Source organism: Poromitra crassiceps (genome assembly GCF_964638095.1).
Source record: "Poromitra crassiceps genome assembly, chromosome: 1".
NCBI classification, from domain to species: Eukaryota; Metazoa; Chordata; class Actinopteri; order Beryciformes; family Melamphaidae; genus Poromitra; species Poromitra crassiceps.
Window position 1 is genome coordinate 37,884,508 of NC_139623.1, and position 22,629 is coordinate 37,907,136.

A 22,629-nucleotide genomic window follows, 5' to 3' on the forward strand; every position below is an offset into this window, starting at 1 on the left:
AGAATCGTTTATTGAAATGGTTGACTTGCTAGTCAACATTTTTCAACATGCTACTAAAAGGGCAAACTTTTTCACATTGCTACTCTAACAGAATTTCAAAAACCAAACGTAATTCAAAATGGCAGGTGAGCTATGTGTATCACTGGTACTCACTCAAGCTTTTATGGATTTCAAAATGATTTCCATCTTTGGTCTTTAGCTGTTGGACTGTGTCCTGCAATCAGTATGAATGATTTAAATGGCAAAACAACATCCATTAGAGGGCTGATTATGACTTCACGTACAGTATGTTATTGGGGCTGGTCTCTACATTTGTCACATCCATCTTCCTCCCGTTTTGTCACTTCTCCTTTGTCTCCTCTGTCTGCAGGTTTCTTCTCATGTCTGCAGGTTTCTTTTCAACCTCCAGGGTAACATCCTCTGAAGAGGAGCAAACAGAGGTTAATGAATGAATAAATAAAATGGATGATTTCTGCCAATACAAATCACATTAAATAATGGATGTTCATAAAGCATAACTACTCCCAATTTCACATCTCATTTTGCCTTTGCCTTATAAGTTAATGCAACAGGCTTTAGGCCCCTGGAGCGTGCTGCTGTGGATGAACCTCACCTTGACTATGGTAGCTCTATTTGGAGTTTTACTTCAGGACATGGGAGAACATTAGAAAAAAAATTTACCTTAGAGGCAAAACGCTGTGCAGAACGGACTATAAAAATTTCACCTCTAACTTCCACATCCTACTTGAAGTGACATGATTTTAGATTACAGCACCAATGATTGAAGTAATAAAATGACTTTGTACGTACAATGATGTGCAGTTTCACTCTTAAGTTTGGAAGGACAGGTGATGTGGGAAGGAAAGAGAAGATAAAAGCAAAACGTCAAGCTTCAGGTTTATAATAGCACATGCTAAGGACCATGAACTGCAGAGTGTACCTTTAGAGAAAAACCACATTAACTTCACATGTGCAAAATCACTTGGGATCACATGTGCAAAATCATGTTAAATTTCACATGTGCTTTGCCCATTGGAAGTGTGTGGTTTTGGAACATTTTAACATGTGAAATGTGTGAAACCCATGTAAATTCCCATGTGATTACATATGAAACCCATGTTGTTTTCCACATGTGCGGAAAACATGTTGCTATACAACATGTCGCAAAAGATGTAATCACATCTTTTCCACATGTGAAAATGTTCCAAATTCAGCGATAGTGAGCATACTCAATCCAATGAGAAAACTTGGGTGCAATGCGAACAAAGACTGATAAAAAGAACAGGTCAGCACACCAAAATATCCTCTCTTTTTTAATACTTAAATTGTATTCATTCTTTCAAACAGAACAAAACATGTAGAGAACAAAAGCAAAATGTCCTTTCAAAAGTTGTAATGTGTCATCTGGGAGAGACAGCAGCAACGGACATTTGTAAACAATATTTTCTTCTTGTAATGGTATTTGATGCCCTTTCCTCCCACCGGTGGTCATACATTGTGCTTTTTGTAAAATTCTTTATTGAATATTTGTATGTACGTCCAGTATTATTGTGTGTATATATATATATATATATATATATATATATATATATATATATACACATACCATCATCAGTTTAGAGAAACATGATATATATATATACAATTTCCGCCTTACGCAGCACAACGCTGAAGAAGGCCTTTTGGCTGAAACGTCCGTTGCTGCCGTCTCTCCCAGATGACACATTAAAACCTTTGGAACATTTTGGTGTGCTGGCCCGTTCTTTTTTTAAATGTTCCAAAACCACATGCTTCCCATGGGGTTCACATGTCTTCCACATGTTTTCACATATGAAATTGAACATGTGTCCACATGAGGTGAAACATGTGGACACATGTGAACCTCGTGTTTTTTCTGTAAGGGTATATAGAGTACCGCAGGGGTGACGTATTTAACCAGAAATCACCGCCATTGTGGTTAATCGGTGGAAAAGTCTATGGGGTTTTAGAATGGGGATTTCACTTAAATCAAATAAGGTCTGTGGTTAATAAAAGTTAATGGGAGCGCAAATTTGGGTTCAGTAGGATAATGTTGTCAAACGTTAAAATCACTTTTATGCCTTTTGAAGCATTTTCTAAAAATCACGTAAAAAACGCATTTACGTTCCAAAAGTCACAAGTTATTAATATTAACGTTTGTGAAGATCATCCTGCTGAACCCAAATTCATGCTCCCATAAACTTTTGTTAACCTTATTTGATGCATTCAAGTGAAATCTCCATTCTAAAACCTCATTCACTTTTCCCCTGACGAACCCGGAAGTATACTTCCGGACTCATTCTTGCGGTGCTCTAATGGTAATGGTAATATTTACTGTAAGTTAGTTTATCAGACATCCAGGTACTAGAAGTTTTTAAAAGAGTTTTAAAAAACACTTTATATTTTCAGATAAGTGTTACTGAAAGATACCTGTGGGCTGGGGGTTCATGAGGAGCAAGGGCAGTTCCACTGTGACATCACTGTGGAGACAAACAAACCAATCAGAGTGATAACTGCTGATCACTTCTCAGCAGTCAGTGCTGTGACAGCATGCTACTCACCTGGATATGAGGCCGCTCAGCAGGCTGCAAGACAGAAAAGAGGGGCATCACAGGTTAGGCTCTGTCTCTTTGGTTAGAGAAACATGATACAGTATATAGTGAAGACGGGCTTTAATTTAGCCTATACAAAAATACATTTAGCATCGATGATGGTGGTCTTCATTTTTTTTTTCCACATGAAGTTAAGCCAGCCTCCAATTTCAACCCAGTTTCCGCAGAACTAGTCGCAATAAAATTCTTACAAAGGTAAATGTGCAGGAATACACTCACCCTCCACCGGCCACCATGAGGTTGACTTTAATCTTGTAGGAAACGAGGATTCCCAGCACTTCCTTCTCCATGCCCTGCCGCAGCCTGAGGGACAAATACACATTCTAGGGATCAGAAGGTTTAATGGAGTTGTTTGAAAAGCCATTGTACAGCATTTCTGCTTATTAGGCAGCGAGGGTGATGGAACAACGGGACGAGTGACGCGTTACAACCTGGCTCAAGGAAGCAACAACAAGGGAGCCATACGTCAAAAGTAAAAACCATTGGCCCGGTGGTACCTGATCCAAGATCTCTTGCCTAAATAGATATACCCCAAATCAATCAGGATAGCTCCTCAACCATAAGGCCTATACACATCTGTCCTTGTTTGAAAGATAAGAAGCTATGAAATATGAATCAAGTATACTCTTAAGTAAACCTACATCTATTAGGTTAACTTCCAGAGTAAATGGAGATGCAACAAAGGAGAATACATATTTTCATCTAAGCACCCTGGGCTAATAACTAAAACTGGGGTTAAACCAATAGAACAGAATGTGCACAGGTGGGGTCATATGTTCCCTCAGCCCTATGCTCCCCATAGAGTGAGGAGGGAGAGTACACTGATGGTCAAGCCCAACGAGTACACGGGGCCCAGGTGCACGCCATCAGCTTTGATGACTCAGCCCACCAAGCACCTGCAAGATGCAGAGCCAGGAGAGGATGGGTCCTTTCAGATGACTCAGCCCACCAAGCACCTGCAAGATGCAGAGCCAGGAGAGGATGGGTCCTTTCAGATGCTACTTTTGTGGTCATTTCAGAATCCAGAACCAACATGGCACATTTTAGACTTCATGGGACAGATAGACTGATGATGGGAATCCCCACAAGAGCTTTGGTTTTGACCATGTTCAGTGTTGATGGAACACTTTGCCTTTTTCACAGCAACCATTCTGTGTCAGGTAGGAAGTAACACAGGTGCAAGCAGAACATTAATGAGGGTTTCTAACTTCCAATCCATTTAGGTGTTCCAGTGCTGGGGCCCTCAATGTTTTGCTTGCACCTGTGTTACCTCCTGCCTAGACACAAAATGGCTGCTGTCAAAAAAGCAGATTTTCCAGCAAAAAACACAAACTCAGGGTTGGGGCTGAGGTTGAAGGCCTGCGTCCAAGGGGCTAGCTCAGGGGTGGGCTTTTTTTTCTTCCCTGAGGGCCATACTGACTTACATCAAGTAAGCGAAGGGCCACACATTGGAGATTATACCTGCCAACACTCCTGATCTTCACGGGAGTCACCCTATTTTTAACCCTCCCATTGTGATTGGTAATTTCTTGTTAATCTCCTGATATAATAGTGATACAAATCCAATGGCTGTACCAAATGAGATTTATTAACATAATTCTGCCTTGTAGAGTTTTTGGGGGTCGTTTGTTTTTCTTGAGTCCAGCCCTGGAGCCGCATTTTGCCCCAGGGCTGCAAATGGCTGTAGAACAGTCATTTCTTACACATGAGATTACTTTTAGCCTTTTAGTCATAACGATTATTGAAAGATAGCCTATTCCATATTCCAGACTGAAATGTTATGAGAGAAGTAGAGTATTGGCCAGAATGACATGAACATTTGGACACCAATAGCAGGCCACACTGTGGCTCTTCTCATCCGAATTCACATCACTTCTGGCTTCAAATAACCAAAATGGCAATGGTGAAAAAGTCAAAGTAAAGGCTTCAAAACACCAGTCCAAAAAACAGTGGGTGACGTCATGGTGGCTACATCCATATATTTTAACGGCCTATGTGTGGGTCACAACACAACTTGTAAATTACCTTTTGACCTTGCCTGTTCCTTGAAGCTGTACCAGGACATTACGAAGCTTTTGGTTGTTTTCACTGTTGATGGACACGTTGAGGGATACAATGGAACCATACTTGCTTACAGGGTAGGCTTCATCTGGAAAGACTTTCACCATGATGGGCAGCTACCAATCTTCCAGGAGTGACATATCTCGCCATGGAATAGGTCCTCCAGACTATTACAAACTTTCTCAGATGGAAATCTACAATTAAGCAGTGATTGATTGCTTGATTGCTTGTTGACAGAAAGCCTCTGGAAGTCTAAGAGACAACCAATAAAAACTGGACTGGATTAGGGAAAAAAAACGGCCTAAGCTACAGAAAGACAAAAATGAACCAGCAGAGCAGTCGCTCGTAGCCTATATTTTCCAAATGATCCCGGGGTGTTATCTGGCTTTTAAAGAACCAAGGAGTACACCAGGCCCAGGTGCACTCCATCAGCCTCGGCCCTCGATGATGACGAGTGGGAGGGTCGACTCGTCACACATGCAACAGAGCCGTTAAAGGAGAACTTCACCAAAAAACAATGCTGATTTGTTTTGCACAAGATCTCACACATATCAGAAAACTGTAAACATTTTTGCAGACATTCATTTAGTTTGACAGTTATTGAGAGTTGATTTCAGTTAAAGTTGATGTTGATGATTGACATCACTGGCATCAATTTAACTCAAGTCAACTCTCAATAACTGTCAAAGAAAATAATGTTAAATTGGTGTTAATTTGTATTCCTGCTTGAACTTTCTGGCTTTTATTTTGCCGTATGTAGCAAACTCCAACCATCTGGTACTGTACATTTAATGCTACAAGTTATTTGTGTGTGTGTGTGTGTGTGTGTGTGTGTGTGTGTGTGTGTGTGTGTGTGTGTGTGTGTGTGTGTGTGTGTGTGTGTGTGTGTGTGTATGTGCTTGTGTTTGTACTCACACAGTGGTGGAGGCCAGGTTGGTGTCCTGGTCTTTCAGCTGTCCGTCCAGTGCCAGCCCTCTCTTCTCCTTGTTTTCACTCAGCAGCGGAGTGATGGACAGAGTGTTATCATAGGTGCCATTGGGTTCTACTGTCTCTCTGTAGAGGACAAAACACACACACACACACACACACACACACACACACACACACACACACAAACACACACATATCAAACCACGTGTTTGTATTCTGCTGTCTCTCTGTCATTTCAATTTCCTGTCCACTTACTCAAACTCTCTGCAAAGAACACTCTTGATGTATTTGTCCGCTGAGTAAAGGACAATATTTGTGTTCTGATCCACTGTGAAGCGAGTGAAGCGAGTGAAGAGAGGGAGAGAGAGATTAATTATTTTTCTGTGCTCTCAGCAACACTTGTGGACTTGTAGGATGAAATGTGTGTGATTTCTAATGTCAGAGGTACACACCGGTGATTTTGATATTCTTGACTGTTTTGTTGCTCTCGTTATTGATTTTGATTTTGATTGGAATGGGTTCGCCATGGATGAAGAGCTGTGATCAAAAACAGGAAACAGGGATTAATCTTCATGTTGCAATGGCCAACATAATATGAGACAGCATGGTTGATACCATAGTGTTAGAATTAATCCTTAATTAAATTAGAATTGAAACACCCCAAAGAACTACAGTATGGACAGACAAGGTGCTGATGTCAATGAATTCATGATTGGTGGTCGGCCTGTGATTTCTTCTTCTTCTTTTTTGTCTGTGAAAAATGAGACAAGAAAGTTTTGCCACTGTACATCTTTCTCCAGTGAAGCTTCTAGATGAACGGGCTTGTCGGACATCATGAAGCTTCTGCAGATGTCGGCTTTGGGCCCGGCGCCCACCTGATTGGGGGCGTACTGCAATTTACGAATGATAAGGCGAGCGCAGTCCCTGTCAGAAAGAAGGGGATAGAGGGAGGAGAGAGGGATGGGGGGAGGAGGATGGAAAGCAGGGTGTGTACGGAGAGACAACGTTATTCAGACGAAAGAATGAGGCAAACAGAGTGGTTAAAAGACGAGTGCACATGGAAAGATGGTGGAAAAACAGTGAAGTGATAGAACTCACTTCTTTGAAATTTTCTCGTCAGGGTTGTCGGCCTCCATGGCGAGGTAGGCTTTCACCTCAAAGTCGACACCACAGGCCTGCAAAGCAAAAGTGAAATGTTAGTAATTAGTACTGGGTGTGCGATGTGTCTGTTCCTTGCCTGCCTTAGTAAGTTTCCCTGTCTTGTGTGACATCATTTCAAGTTTGACTTAAAGCCCCACTCCAGTCAGTTTTCCACCTGTGTATAATCCTGCTGTACAGTGGAAATGAAAAACTGCACGCGCCGTCATCAACTACGTCACCAGTGTAATATTTTGCACTAAAGATCGTCTATTGCAGGGGTGCCCAATACGTCGATCGCGATCGACCGGTCGATCGCGAAGGTAGTGTGGTAGATCGCATGGCATTAAGGATTTTTTTTTTTTTTTTTTTTTTTTATAATAAAATAAAATATAATGGAAGTACATGCAGTTGTTTATTTTAATTATGGATCATAATACAATGCAATTGTATTGTAAAGTGAGAAAAAATAAATCATGTATTGGGGGAAAAAGTGATGCATCGATTTAAGATGCATCGATGTGTGTGCGTTTGCGATGTTGAAACTGGACTGGTAGATCTCGGGAGGCTGGCTACTTGAAAAGTAGATCTTGGGTCAAAAAAGTTTGGTCACCCCTGGTCTATTGGTAAGATGTTCCACTGCAACGTCAGACTGTTGTCCCAAAAGGATAACTCTCTCAGCGCGCTCTGCTGCTTCTGCGCTGCACTTCCGCGTCCTGTGTGTTTTGGCCGAGCCTCACTCACACCTAGTCTGGGCACCTTTCACCCCGCTTTTTGTCATGGGGGCGTAAACCACGGAACCAGAATGAACACCGGAAGGAAGTGCGCCAAAAAACTTATTTGTTGCCGTTAACTTGACGTCTCTTTCCTTGATTAATTGTCTGATGCAAAGCTTCTGTATTGGCTTAAAAGATGTGAGATTGTGAATCCGCGATGTTCTTCAACTTCTTCAAAATCTTCGTTCGGTACGTCCATCTTTTGTTTTGTTGTTTGCCGTTCTGATACGTTGTGTCTAATTGTCAATTAACGTAAAAGTTGACGAGCTATATCCGCTTTTACTTCCTGTTTAGGACGGGCTCTAGGCCGGAACCAGGCAGGGTGACAAAATCAATTGTGAACCGAGGCCAGGTTCTTTCTCGCCGAGAAGAGCCTGGTGACGCGAGGTTACTCACACCTTCAATACGATCTCTGTCTCTCTTCCAGCCGGTCAGACCGAAAACAGTATGGCTGCCTCCACTCCGCTAAACGTTCACCCAGAAGCCACATATTGATATAAATATCAGCATAACCAGCCAACAGAAATCAAAGCTGGTGGGTATATAAGCAAAATAAATTGAAGAACTGGTTAAAAGTGACTATCACAGCGTTTTGAGCCAGAACGAACTACGTTAGCAAACGTAAGCCAAGCTAACGGCAGATTGTATTCACTGTAATATTGTATATTATTAATATGACAGGTGACGTGAGCATTGATAACCATAAAGTCTGACGTCCGTACCCCTTTCTAGCACGTGAGCCACTGCAAGAGTTTGAGCCCAAAATAAGGTTATTTGTCAACAAAATACAGTGGCGAACACTTTGGCTAAATAGCAGAGCAGGAAAACATAAGGCTACACATAAAATAGCTTAAAAATGACCAAACTGACTACATGCTTTGTCACTTGACAAAGTATTGACATAGTGTCACTATGTCAGAAATAAAAGAGTTGCATGACGTTTGTAATTTATGCTTCAGCTAAAATTACAAACTTACAAACGTAATGTATGCTTCAGCTAAACTTTAACTAAAGGTTTCAATCGTCTCCATGGTAACCCCGATCCCAGACACTGCTACACTGACGGAAGTCTCTCTAGCCAATCACAGTGTGTGACAAAATATGAGGTGTCGGTGACATAACAAAAGTGTCGAGCGACGAAGCAAAAATTGGCTTTAGGCTACTTATGATAAATTAATTTCCTAAGTAGAGTTCTAATGAATCAACAGCAACTACAACAATTACTACTGCCACCATTTAATATCCAGGCATATACAGTTATATGGCAAAATCTGAAGGATTTATTATGTAGCTATAGGTATCAGAGATGAGGATGGACTTGAGTCACACTTAAGTCACACACACAGTGACTTGTGATTTGGGACTTGTGAACAATCTTTTTTTCCCGTGTATTAACATTAAGGAAAGGTCTACTAATAACAATGTCAAATAATCAATACTGATGCTGTATGCCAGGGATGAGCAACTTTGATGATAGAGAGGGCCACAAAAAAAATCCTCGCTACCAGAGGGCCAGATTTTGCTGAGGGCTAAGCATAAGTATCAGTAAGTGGCCCAGGATTGACAAAGCATGTGTTGAGGGTCACACGAACAAAAATTCTTGAAGCTAAATCAATCCAAAACCAACGACTTAATTATTTAAATTTTTACTTCAATGTAGAACAGTCATTTCTTACACATGAGATTACTTTTAGCCTTTTAGTCTTTTAGTCATAAAGATTATTGAAAGATATTCCATATTCCAGACTCAAACGTTATAACAGAAGTGGAGTATTGGTCAGAATGACATGAACATTTGGACACTTATTCAACGAGTATCTTGCATGTTGCGTTCAGGTGCACTGTAAAAAAATAAAATAAAATGCAATTCCAGCGCTTGCCACACCCACCCCTGCATGCTAATAGATAAAGGAGTGAGAATAATACAGTACGTGAATTCGTTAGTTTTAGCTATGCAGTGTTCTAAGCAGACTGGATGGCATCCAGCAGATGATAGAACGCTCATGTGTAAGAGACTTGACTTGGACTTGTAACCAAAGACTTGAGACTTGACTTGGACTCTAGCTCAAAGACTTGAGACTTGACTTGGACTTGCAAAAAATGACTTGTGAGCATCTCTGGTTGGTATGGCATTAGAACATAGAACATTAGAACATTAGAGATGAGTTTACCTTGCCCTTGTCACCGGGTCCGGGCTGCAGAGACACTGAGCATGGCAGGTTGGTGGGAATCTAGAAACACAATTCACAATTTTTTTTAAACTCCCATAGTTAATTTGTATCTGTTTAATCCTTTCAGGATAAAAAATAAAGAATATATCAGATAACTGAAATCCCGTCAAAAAGTTTTCTATCCTTTTGAAAGATGTATCTTTTTTTATGCATAACATGCTAAATAAATTGTGACAAGTGGGACATGATATTCCACAGAGAGGTTGTGTCCAGCAACCATTTTGTAAAAGTAAACAGGTGAGATCTCATCTTGGAAAGAAGCTTTTCGTTTGAGCCCAGCTACCACAGGTAGACCATGTGGTCGAATAGGTTGAACATGTATCTGGATAGATATTGTCATACTTCAAAAGTGAAAGGCTGTGCATCGCCTCCAGTCTTCTTAATCAGGGTGTCGTGCACAGGGGTCAGAGCGGGCTTGTGGATGGCTGGGTGGATCTGGATCTGCTTGTAAAATATGTCCTTCCTGAAGGACAGGCCCATCACATCCAGTTCCTCACTGCCATAACGGAAGGCACAAGCCATCTGCACAAACACTAGGAACAAAAAAATTAATTCATTATTTTATTATCTTCTCTTGCCCATCGGATGGACTTAATAAAAAGCTTTTAGATTTTGGAAATATTGAATGTGTAATGGGTATGTAAGAGTGAGTGTGATTAAGCGTGGCAGGGGGAACTTGGCATTGACTTACAGTATCTGACATTATATGGGGTAGGAGTCTGTCTGTGATACAACTCTGCTCAGTTAATATTATAGGCACAAGCTGACCCAATTTAAAGTCGCTGACAGAACACGTTACAACAGAAGAGATCATCGATGCCTATATGCGAAGACGAGGCGTCGCATATTGCTCTGTCTGCATTATGGTAAGACAATAATTATTGCCTGCCGTGCCATGTTTGTCTTGATATGAATACTTTTAATTTGCACTATTAGTCATGATAAGACTTGTAAGAGCTAGTAGTTGGCCTTTTACTGTGTTGTGTTGCCCTGGTGCCCCCCGCATTGTTTGCGGTCAGTGCGGATAATTGTGAACGTATAACGTCCGCCGCGGTGTGTGTGATCGTTGACTGTGCATTATTGTGTGAGGTCAGTTGTGTTGTTATGAATGAATGAATGAATGAATTTATTTGGTGATAAAATAAAAAAACACAACAGTACATATAGTAATGAAAGAACAGACAATCACCGAGGATAAAAACACAAAAAAGTCCGAGGGCTTATTTCCATTGTGGTCCTCACATAAAACATATAGTAAGACGAGGCATAAAAAACATAAAACACTTAAAAAATTTAAAAGAAACATAAAACAGAGGAGAGCAGTTACATTAAAGGAACTCAAGATAAAATAAATAGCAGCAGATCAAGCAAATAGCAGCAGGGCAATTATGTATCACTTATAAAAAGACTAAAAGAAATAAAAAGGCTATAAAATAAATGTAAAGTGCATTGCCATGAAGCCAGTAATTTAAAGTGCATTTCTATGGAGCCAGTATTTTAGGGCTCTTTTAAAACTGGTCACAGTAGTACTTGCTTTTATGTCCCTTGGTAGATTGTTCCAGTGAACTGCTGTGCTGTACCTGAAACTATTTTTCCCCATCAGACTTTTAAATCGACAGGGTATAAAATCTGTCGACCTACCTCGAGTAGTGTGCTGATGTGTTTCTCGTACAAGTAAGAAGTAGTTTAGTAGGTACTTCGGGACCTCACGTAAAGTGATTTTAAAAGTGAGCAGCATTTTAATGTATAAAGTGCGCTTTTCGACCGATAACCATCGGATACTTTCAAAGTGCTTGGTGTCAAGGTGAGTACAGGGGTGCAACTTAAGTATAACTCTGATTAATTTGTTTTGGGCTGTCTGCAACCTGCCCTTTAATCGTTGTGTTAGTCCGGTGTACCATGAGGTGGCATGAGGTGGCAGCATAGTCAAAGTGACTTTGCACTAGTGCCCCGGCAAGAGTGTGTAATATATGAGTGTCTAGGAAAACCGCTTTTCTAGCTAGGAATTTTATTCGTTGGTGAACTTATGAACATTATGTTGTTGTTGATAACTATACGTCCTCGTGGTGGGTTAAACAAGTGTGATCATTGGTCACACCTTTGCATTATTGTGTGCGGTCAGTGCATAGCATTGCTGTTATGAACATAATGTCCTCCATGGTCGTTAAAACAAGTGAGACAGTTGGTCAAATACTTCCCTCATATTAGCCTTCCCAAACCTCAGCCCCACCCGCCGCCTATGTGGAGGCTGCATGTACCGGTACATGTCTTTTGTTTCTGTACGCGAACGACTCTGCTCTGCTAGTAACTGGAGACTCCTTAGATGCAGTTGGAAAGTCTCTGGGTGAAGAGCTCCAGAGAGTAAGCAGCTGGCTATGTGACAACAAGCTGTCCCTGCATCTAGGAAAATGTGAATGCATTGTTTTTGGAAACTAACGAACAAACCCAGTTTTTCAGTAGAATGTAATGGTGTCATGTTACAAGATAAGTGTTGTGTAATGTATCTGGGAAGTCAACTGGATCAGTGTATGATGAGTGAAGCCATGGCCCTCTCAGTCACTGGAAAAATTCACTCAAAGACAAAGTATTTAGCAAGAATATTTAAGTTCCTGGACAAGAAGACAATGAGGACTTTAGCTACATCCTTAATTCAATGTCACTATGACTACACCTGCGTACTGGTACAGTGGCATAACAAAGAAACTCAAAAGACAGATTCCAAAACGCCCAGAACAAACTGATGAGGGTCATCCTTGGCCTCAGTTCAAGAACGCACATTGGCCCATCTCATTTTAAAGATTTAAATTGGCTCCCCGTTGAAAGCAGAGTTCAACAGTTGAAACGTATCATGGTTTATAAAATATTACATGACCTTTGTCCCAACTACAGTATTTCACCAAGTACTTCCAGTGTGTCCGTGACATCCAGAGCTGGAACACAAGAGCCAGTGTAGCAGATTTGTAACTGCCCAATCTGAAGAGCAAAGTAGGAAGAAGTATGTTCCTCTATACGGGGGCGAGGAGTGGAACAAAATCCATAAAGAAATTAGGTTTGCCAATTCTCTGAATGGTTTTAAAAACCTGAAAAAATTCTTGTTGAACAAAGTAGTGTAAAACATGAGTGTCCCGGTGTTATGGTATGTTGGTTTTTATCTCTGTTGCTCTTATCCTTTGATTGTTCTGTATTGTTTACCTGATGTTACCATGTTATAGTGTGTCATGTTTTTATAAGACCAGGGACCATGATGGAAACAAGTGTTCGCACTTTTCATGTCATCCCTCGGATGGTTGTCATGCATTATCCAGAATAAAATCATTCATTCATTCATTAAACTCATTCTGCAGGAATGGAAGTCCGCCTCTCCACCTTCGGACATGGACATGATCTCTGTTATACGGATGGAAAGACAGGTTCCTGAGGACCAACTCACTTAAAAGATTTTTAATTATCTGGGACCCGTTTCTGACCTACCTTGACGAGGTTAGGGGGAGACAGGTGACTCGCCCGGCTGGTTTCTCATGCAGCCCTCGCATGGGATCCCATGCATCTCTTACAAGCACATAAGCACCTTCTGCGGCTGGTAGCACCACGTTGTAATATTGGAATGTCTATATATCTGTATGCTTTTTTCTTTCTTTTCTTTTCCTGTGTCTGAGTTTGTTTTTTGGTATTCTGAAAATTTTAAAATAAAATATAGGGGGCGGGGGGGGGGGGCGGGGGGGGGGCGGAGAGTCGATGTGATTGAAATTCTGCATTTGTATTTCAGGTTGTTCATTTCTAATCGGTGCAGCCACTTCTGAATGACGTGTGCCTGTCGGGCCGTGCGTGTGTAGCATGAGATGTCTGTCTGTTCATAGCCTCAGCCCCTCCCCCCCCCCCCCCCCCCCCCCCCTCCCCCTGGCTCCACCAGCGAGCAAGAGAGTGCATTTCAGTGGTCAAGCGAGGTCGAGAGTGAATGGAAAGAGAGCAGCGACCAAAAGCTGCCGCGACGTCATCGTCACGTGACACATACTGTACAGTACACAGATTAGCTGAATAGCTTATAACCTTTGCGTTAAAACACATCTACCTCTGCAAGCAAGCAACGGATTTCAACACGCTTTGTAGCATTGGAATCAGCGTGACTTGGACTTGTTAATGAAGCTCAGTGGATAAGCTTGGTGTGGTGTATTCAGCCTGTAGGTAAACAACTACAGTGTATTTGCCTGTAGTTGTTTACCTAGCCTAGTGTACTAAACCTACACCAATTACTTAAACACCTGAGTGTGTGTTTTTATTTAATGGTGATTGACATTGAAATACTTGAGTCTACAGAGTCTACTGTTGATGTTACCTTTCCTGTTTCCAAAATCTTTTGGGTCCAGCTTTACAACACCCTCTGTAAAGATGACAACATTACAAAATGTGTTATTTATCTTCTTCACTATGGACCTGCGAGCGCACACACACGCAAACACACACACACACACACACACACACACACACACACACACACACACACACACAGCACACACACACACGCGCATGCATGCACATACACACACTCATACACACATGAAGGAGGAACATACCAACAGTGTCAACTGAGTCCACATGGTCTATATAGTCTCTCTTCCCCAGGTAAAGGGTCAGCTGTAGGACAGAAGGAAGGAAGTCAGCACCCAGCAGACAAGTTTCCAAGGATGTTTAATTCATGTGCCATTACTATATCTATTTTGAGCCTCTTTCAACAACTGATATTAACAGCAATCTATTGGCAATCGGCTACAGAGAGAGAGCAGAGGACAAGACAAGAAATCAAGAAAAATAGACTTACCCCACCGTTTCTACTGGTTTTCTTGAAAACCCTGAGAACAAAGAATCGAAACACCACTCAAAGACTATAGGCCTATTAGCCCTACATGCACTGGGTCCTCGTGTGCTTTTTTAAATGAAATGGTGAATGGCGATCGCAGGAATGATGCTTAAAGAGTCGACAACATATGTTGAAGTGCGTTTCGCTTGGTTTAGCTTGTCTTGCTTGCTTGAAAGGGAGTTATACGGTCGCACTCGCAAACATAAGTGGATAAGGTCATAATGTCTGGATTAAGCAGATACAATAATAATCAGAATAATTAGAAGGTAGGTGGCTGCAAAAGCAGCAGAAGGGCCAATAATCCCATGTTGCCTCTTATCCGGTTAGGCATAGCTAAGTGTGGAGCAGCTTTGCCTCAGCGCTGCCTGGATTTAGATGCTAGCCCAGGCAAGTGAGCTACAAATGGTGTGACAGGATTCCCACATCTCTCATTCCATGTGTCAAGGCCTGAGAACATGTTTGAACTAATGCAATGAACTGTATCAGTCTGAACAAACCCATAAACCATCAAACCAATAGTCCGTTTTAGGAGTTGGCTGACATCTGCTTCACAACTCCAAGGAAGTAAAACCACTTCCAGTATCATGTAGAGACCTGGCCAGTTATCAGCTATATCTTTAGGCTTTGTCTCTGTTGTTTTAGTTGTTGTCTCTGAAGTGAGGTCCATATATTAGGGAGGTCCAGTTTTTAGAGGTATTCAAAATGTAGAATCTCAAATTTGCATCTTTTATTCTATTCTTAAGTAAGTTTGCCAATCAATCTTCTGTTGACTATTTTGGGGGGTTGGAGTTCAAAGTAAGAATGGATCTAGTGACCTCAAAATGTGCACAATTAAACGTATGCCAGAGTGATTTCCAGTTTGTAGTGTTTTCTTTTATTCATTTTCTTATAATTTGAGTTTGCAATTCATTCATTTAGTTGTGAACGGGTGAACATACCTCTAAACTTAAAAATTTAAACATTCTGTAATAGAATGATAACAATACTTACCGGGCCATGTCTAGGAGGTCTTAAGATGTTTTCTGATGAGAGAAAAGAAGTAGACACAGAGGTTAAAGAGGTGTGGGGTTTAAAGCTATTAGGAGGTCAGATAATTGTCAACTGCTAAGGCTGCGGGGTGCCATGTTTTCTTCTGAACGCCCACACACACACACACACACACACACACACACACACACACACACACACACACACACACACACACACACACACACACACACACACACACACACACACCATGTCACATTCTGTCCTCCTGAAACTAAAGCTCTGTGCTAAAGCTTGAGGAGCCTATTGGAGGGCAGTTAAATGGATCAAGCCCATTCAGTAGCTTCTATAGTCATCCTTGAGGTCATGAGTCACTAAGTCTGTAACTCTCTTTAGGTCTGTAATGAGCAAAGTCATAAAGCCAATTCCAAGAGAGCAGAATTAAGGCTGACACCTTGCTGTTTAATTTTAGTCCATTACAGCTCTCAAAATGGACTTGTTACAGTTAAAGTAGGGTTACAAGTATCTCGATTGACAGTAGACATCATCTACTGTCCGGATTTAACCTCATTGACATGTAAGCTCTTCATTATTTAGGTTGTCTGTATTTTACTTTTGTACACAAATCTTGGTACATAAGTCCAAACTGAATATTACCTGCCCATATACGTACACCAGCAGTTCTACCTTGACTTTTGAGTTGAGCAAAATGCAGAATTAACATAGTGGGCGCCCTATCTTCGCAAAAGCAGTAATTTAGCGTTTGCGCTCGTTTATAACGCTGCGCGCAATGCAAATTGGGGGCGTGCACAAGACGCATGCCTGTTATAATTGTACTGGACATAGGTGTGCCACATGCCAAACCAGGCGTTTCAGCGCTAAAATGTAGGGATAGATGGCATTATCCTATTGTCAGCAACTCGCAATTACTTTGCGCTAAGAGCTTTGAAAAGCACATCTTAGGCGCTAAAATACTCGCTGCACTTCTGCGCACCATAATCTCCACGCTGCGCAGCGCAGAAACGTCATTACGCACGGACGTGCCATGCCACTGTGAATAATTCTGGTGGTTAACACTGCCCAAATCCCGTTTGCGCAGTGCATAAATGATTTGGCACGCCTCTAATCTGCGCTTGCGCCAGTTGTTGGGATGAGTTATGCTCCCCCGCGAGTAATTGCATCCCCACCATATTTTGGAGCATGTCTACCCAAACAATTATATCATTTTTAAACAGTTATGTTTCTGTATAAATCATTACAATATGCTCCCATGAGGTGGGGATGCATTTAGCTGCTGCCGGGCATGGGGCATAACACCTGGACAGTAGCGCAAAGCGGACTTCAATCTTCCCTGCCTTAAGGCACGCGCAAACAGGTGCGCAAGCGCAAATAGGGGATATCGCCTGTACCAAGATAGGGCCCAGTGTCTTTATGAATGTAAGTGGAAAAGTGTGTGTTAGTTAGGGTTAGGATGGTGAAAAGTGTGTGTTAGGGTTAGTGTATGTTAAGATGGTATATGTTAGGGTTAGTGTATGTTAGGATGGTATGTGTTAGGGTTAGTCTATGTTACCCCCCTGTTCACACAGGATGCCGAAGCAACGCTCAACCTAAGCTCCACCTACGCTGAACCCACAAGTTTCATTCACAAGCCAGTTTCAGTGGTAAAACTTTCAAACTGCAAAGCTGTTGGTTGTAATTGAAGGGGGGATTTTTCAATCACAGTAAAAAAATTAATCTAAATAAATAAGTAAATCAGACCAGGCACAGGCAGGTAATGATGCCACTGCAGTCGTGGTCTCGACTTGTCCCGAGTCTGGCTTGTCCGAGACTGAGTCAAGACCAGGACCAGGTGAGTCCGAGACGAGACCATCAAATCAAAATGTGGTCTCAAGATCGGTCTTGAGTACTACTGTACAACCCTAGGTTAGGATAGTCTAGGTTAAGCTGTAGATTAACTAGATTCTTTGGTTGCTAGGTAGGTCTTGTTAAGGTTAGAGGAGTTAGAAGATGCCATTGCAGCAGTGGCATTGATGCTGTAGTAGCACTGCAGCGGAGTGGCCAAGCGAAATGAGTAACAGCTGTATGTCTTTTGTTCTGTTCTCACTCTTCTGTCCCTCCTCTCTATCTCTCTCCACATTCTCTCCTCTCCTCTCCCTCTCCCTCTTCTCTTTCTCCACTCTCCCCTCTCTCTTCCCTCTCTCTCCCTTTTCTTTCTCCTCTCCCCTTTCTCTCTCCCCACTCCCCTTCCTCTCCACTCTCCGCACTCTCTTCTCCATTCACCTTCTCTCCCTCCAATCTTCTCCCCTGCCTCTCTTCTCTTCTATGCCCATTTTTTAAATGTTTTATATAAGAGAGTGTTCATTTCATTTCAATTAAGTCTATACAAATAAACTTGACATGACCTGCCTTGCACATCAGCCCACGGATTAAGCCATACTATGCATGCACTTCTTTCTCATGTCTATCGTCACTGAAATTGACTTTATAAGCCCTTCTCCAGCAGACTGTAAACTACCAAGTCCTGTAAAATAATCCACTGTAATACAATTAGGATGACTGCATTCCCACTTAAGCCTAAAATGTAATATAGATGAATGCCCTTTCAGCCTTAAGCGGCTAGATGAGAGATCATGGAAAGAGCATCTGGTCGCTTTCCCTAGTGTTAAACCACAGCAGCGACACAGATGAACCCTGGCAAACGGCGCAGCCAGAACACATCATCTTTAAAGTATGAGACCATGCACTTCTTACTCATCAACCTATCCAATTTGTCATCATCTTCCACCCTCAATTATTGCATCCGTTGGTCCAAACTAAGCCTTGTTCCATCCTTCTACCTTGTCATCCATCCATCCATCCATCCATCCAGAAGTTTTACCTGTTTTCAATCGTCTAGGATCCTATTAGAGAGTGTCAGGGTGAGTAGAGAGTGTGCGATCTGCAACTGTTGATGTCCCCCTTTATACCTGCAGCCTCTCTCCATCCCTTGGGTTTAACCGGCTCCTTATAGCTGTCGACTACTTCGTAATCCTGTTAAGTAATCAGTGGAGAGTTCTTTTGGACTACAAAGAGTTTAAAAATACCAGTCAAGGGAATCACAGGGACACACCTACAGCCACATACTGTAGTCACGCATGGCTGTAGTAGGCCAATAATCCCATCTGGACCAGAAGGAATCAAGTCTCCACAATGAGAAGAGAGAAGAGAAGAGATAAATGTACATACATATGGGCTTATTTATTTGTTGTAATTCTTTGCCAGTTTGTGACTCAAGAGGCTGATCTGTTCACAATAGTTGTTAGTAACCAGTTACTGGTTTGCTTTGGGCCACGGGCCCTGGGTGGAGCACTGTCCAAGGAGCGCATGTCGCACTGGATAGTGGAGGGCATTGCTTTGGCATACTCTGCCGTGGGGAAGGCTCCCCCGGAGGGTATTAAGGCCCACTCCACACGAGGTGTTGCAACATCCTGGGCATTGTTGCGTGGTGTGTCAGTGGAAGACATGTGTGCAGCTGCCTCATGGTCTACCCACCACACCTTTGTTAGGTTCTATAGCCTTGATGTGGCCAGTGCGCCCTTTGTGCACGCTGTGTTGTCAGCCGCCGGGCGGTAGTTCCTTAAGTCACTCTTATGCCTGCGGATTGCCATGGGCTGAGGCCATGTGCTCCGTCGCCAGCCTCGGATCTCAGGATCACACGAGGTGCTTCCTTGCAGCAAGGTTGGTTGGATAATTGGCATAGTGAGAGATTCTGAAGTTCGAAACTATGTAAAACATTGGGGTTGTCCTACAACCCAGGTTTTACGAGTGAGAACGAGGAATCTCACATATCTAGCCTCGCTGCTTCTTCAGAACAATGGGCTGCTGGACGCTTGAGTGATGGTATGGCAAGATGGCGCGGACGTGACATGTTCGTCACGGGGCGGAGTGGGTGGCCACGCCCATGCCATTGCCAATGACACCTTCAGGTGTAATGGATGGTTTTATAGGGGTCAATTCTGAGAAAATAGACATTGTCCAGTTGGGCGTTGCATGGAGCAACTTGGCATAGTGTGAGATTCCTCGTTCTCACTCGTAAAACCTGGGTTGTAGGACAACCCCGTTTGTTTGTGTTTAGCTCGAGCTCAACATGCCTAATTCCACACCTGCGTACGCGTACCACAGTCACGCTTGTGTCAGTCAGCTCATTTGAGATACCTGCATGCCTGGAAAAGAAGATTAATAGCCTATATAATTAAAATAACTTACCTGAAACTGATGTCCTGATGCGATAAACTAAACATCACCCATCTCTCTAACACAAACAATTCCTTAGTAATTGCTCTTTCACCCAAACCTGATAGGCAGCATGCTGTTAATTCCACTTCCAACAGTGAATCCATTAAACTTCTCAAGTTTGCAGGTGACACCACCTACCACATAGGCTACAGGGAGGTAACAAGTCTACTTGTGTCATGGTTTGGAGCCATCAACCTGCAGCTGAACACTCCAAAACCTTCCTCCCTTTGGAAATACATGGTACAGTCAGCAGAGTCTTACAAATACCATAATCCTACAGGACCTCAAGTGGCACAGGACAGTTCTATGCCAGGTCCAGAGAGGGGGAAGAGCGCAGTCAGTCAAGTTCACTCTCTGAGTGTTTTGTTTTTTGTTTTCCTTTAATGGACAGTATTGCAGCTATATTTTTGGTTTGGGTTTGCCTGGTTCAATTCAGACATGTTGTACTTACTGTTCAATCCTGACTAATTCTATCCTTTTCAACAAATTAAGTCTTTCCACAACTTGGCTGGTAATACTGTAAGATGTCAAGAAATGATTGCCTGTGGCTGTGTCACAGTGTGTCAGTGACCATTGGGTGGTGCTAGACACCATGACCCCTGTGCAGCCTGTGTGTGTGTGTGTGTGTGGGTGTGTGTGTGTGTGTGTGTGTGTGTGTGTGTGTGTGTGTGTGTGTGTGTGCTTACATTCAAAACTTATTCATGTTATTTATAAGAATATACACACAGAGACAGTTAAAGAACATCTGCTTTATTGTTTACAGTAGAGATTTTACTTTGACAATAAGAGAAAATTGAATTGAATTGAATTGAAATTGAATTGAGAGAGAGAGAGAGAGGGAGAGAGAGAGAGAGAGAGAGAGAGAGAGAGAGAGAGAGAGAGAGAGAGAGAGAGAGTGAGAGAGGGGTGGGGAGAGCTTCTGGTGCAAATGCTGAAAATTGTATTTAATTCAGATAAAACATACTAGATCAAGTCAAATACAACAAACACTCTTTAAAAAGTTTAAGTTCCCCAAAACCAGACGGAAAGGGGGGGAGCTAGTCAGTCAGTGCACTTCCTAACTTGTCAGGTGTTTGCAGGAGTGACACACAAATGGGGGGTTCAGCAAATAGGCTTCTTCCCATTGACAGGACGTGGTGTACCAGAGGCACGGCTCCAGACAGGGAGCGGTGTAGAGGCACAGCTCCAGACAGGGAGAGGTGTACCAGAGGCACGGCTCCAGACAGGGAGAGGTGTATTAGAGGCACAGCTCCAGACAGGGAGAGGTGTACCAGAGGCACAGCTCCAGACAGGGAGAGGTGTATTAGAGGCACAGCTCCAGACAGGGAGAGGTGTAGAGGCACGGCTCCAGACAGGGAGCGGTGTAGAGGCACAGCTCCAGACAGGGAGAGGTGTACCAGAGGCACGGCTCCAGACAGGGAGAGGTGTATTAGAGGCACAGCTCCAGACAGGGAGAGGTGTACCAGAGGCACAGCTCCAGACAGGGAGAGGTGTATTAGAGGCACAGCTCCAGACAGGGAGAGGTGTAGAGGCACGGCTCCAGACAGGGAGAGGTGTATTAGAGGCACGGCTCCAGATAGGGAGAGGTGTACCAGAGGCACAGCTCCAGACAGGGAGCGGTGTACCAGAGGCACGGCTCCAGACAGGGAGCGGTGTAGAGGCACAGCTCCAGACAGGGAGAGGTGTACCAGAGGCACGGCTCCAGACAGGGAGCGGTGTAGAGGCACAGCTCCAGACAGGGAGAGGTGTACCAGAGGCACGGCTCCAGACAGGGAGAGGTGTACCAGAGGCACGGCTCCAGACAGGGAGAGATGTATTAGAGGCACAGCTCCAGACAGGGAGAGGTGTACCAGTGGCACAGCTCCAGACAGGGAGAGGTGTATTAGAGAGGCACAGCTCCAGACAGGGAGCGGTGTACCAGTGGCACAGCTCCAGACAGGGAGCGGTGTACCAGTGGCACAGCTCCAGACAGGGAGCGGTGTACCAGTGGCACAGCTCCAGACAGGGAGCGGTGTACCAGAGGCACAGCTCCAGACAGGGAGCGGTGCACCAGTGGCACGGCTCCAGACATCCCACATCCAGAGAAGAGCCAGAGCGCTGTCAGTCAGTGCGCTCCTCGGCCTCTCTGACCAGGCTGCTCAGACATTTGTGTGTGTGTACATAGGCTATCTATGTGTGGGCACGTGCCTTCCCCCAGTTTGAATGGGCATGACGCCTCTGCCAGAGATGAGAATGCTTGAGAGGACAATTACAGTTATTTTTGTCTTTGCAACTTGGAAATGTTGAGACCATCACTCCAGGTAAGACAGGGAGCGGTGTAGAGGCACAGCTCCAGACAGGGAGAGGTGTACCAGAGGCACGGCTCCAGACAGGGAGCGGTGTAGAGGCACAGCTCCAGACAGGGAGAGGTGTACCAGAGGCACGGCTCCAGACAGGGAGAGGTGTACCAGAGGCACGGCTCCAGACAGGGAGAGATGTATTAGAGGCACAGCTCCAGACAGGGAGAGGTGTACCAGTGGCACAGCTCCAGACAGGGAGAGGTGTATTAGAGAGGCACAGCTCCAGACAGGGAGCGGTGTACCAGTGGCACAGCTCCAGACAGGGAGCGGTGTACCAGTGGCACAGCTCCAGACAGGGAGCGGTGTACCCGCGATACTTTCCTGCCGACTGGCCAAGTACAGGAGGACGCTTTGCGGTGGTGGTTTTAGCGTAACCTATGTGGGGTTTGGCGTAACCTATGTGGGATT

The 22,629-nt window shown here is 43.4% G+C and overlaps 1 protein-coding gene across 1 annotated transcript; it reads right to left on the minus strand.

The window, feature by feature from the left end:
- Positions 1–2,434: 2,434 nt before the first annotated feature.
- LOC310783031 (arrestin-C-like) lies at positions 2,435–21,953 on the minus strand (the record flags this gene model as incomplete). The annotated part of the gene is made up of 15 exons (XM_083643812.1): positions 2,435–2,498; positions 2,580–2,603; positions 2,850–2,933; positions 5,607–5,744; positions 5,877–5,949; positions 6,074–6,158; positions 6,410–6,545; positions 6,720–6,796; positions 9,706–9,765; positions 10,108–10,298; positions 14,099–14,143; positions 14,337–14,397; positions 14,582–14,612; positions 21,475–21,677; positions 21,867–21,953. The coding sequence occupies 15 exons, from the start codon at positions 21,951–21,953 to the stop codon at positions 2,435–2,437; spliced, it is 1,359 nt and encodes a 452-aa protein (XP_083499938.1).
- Between the last annotated feature and the right edge of the window lie 676 nt (positions 21,954–22,629).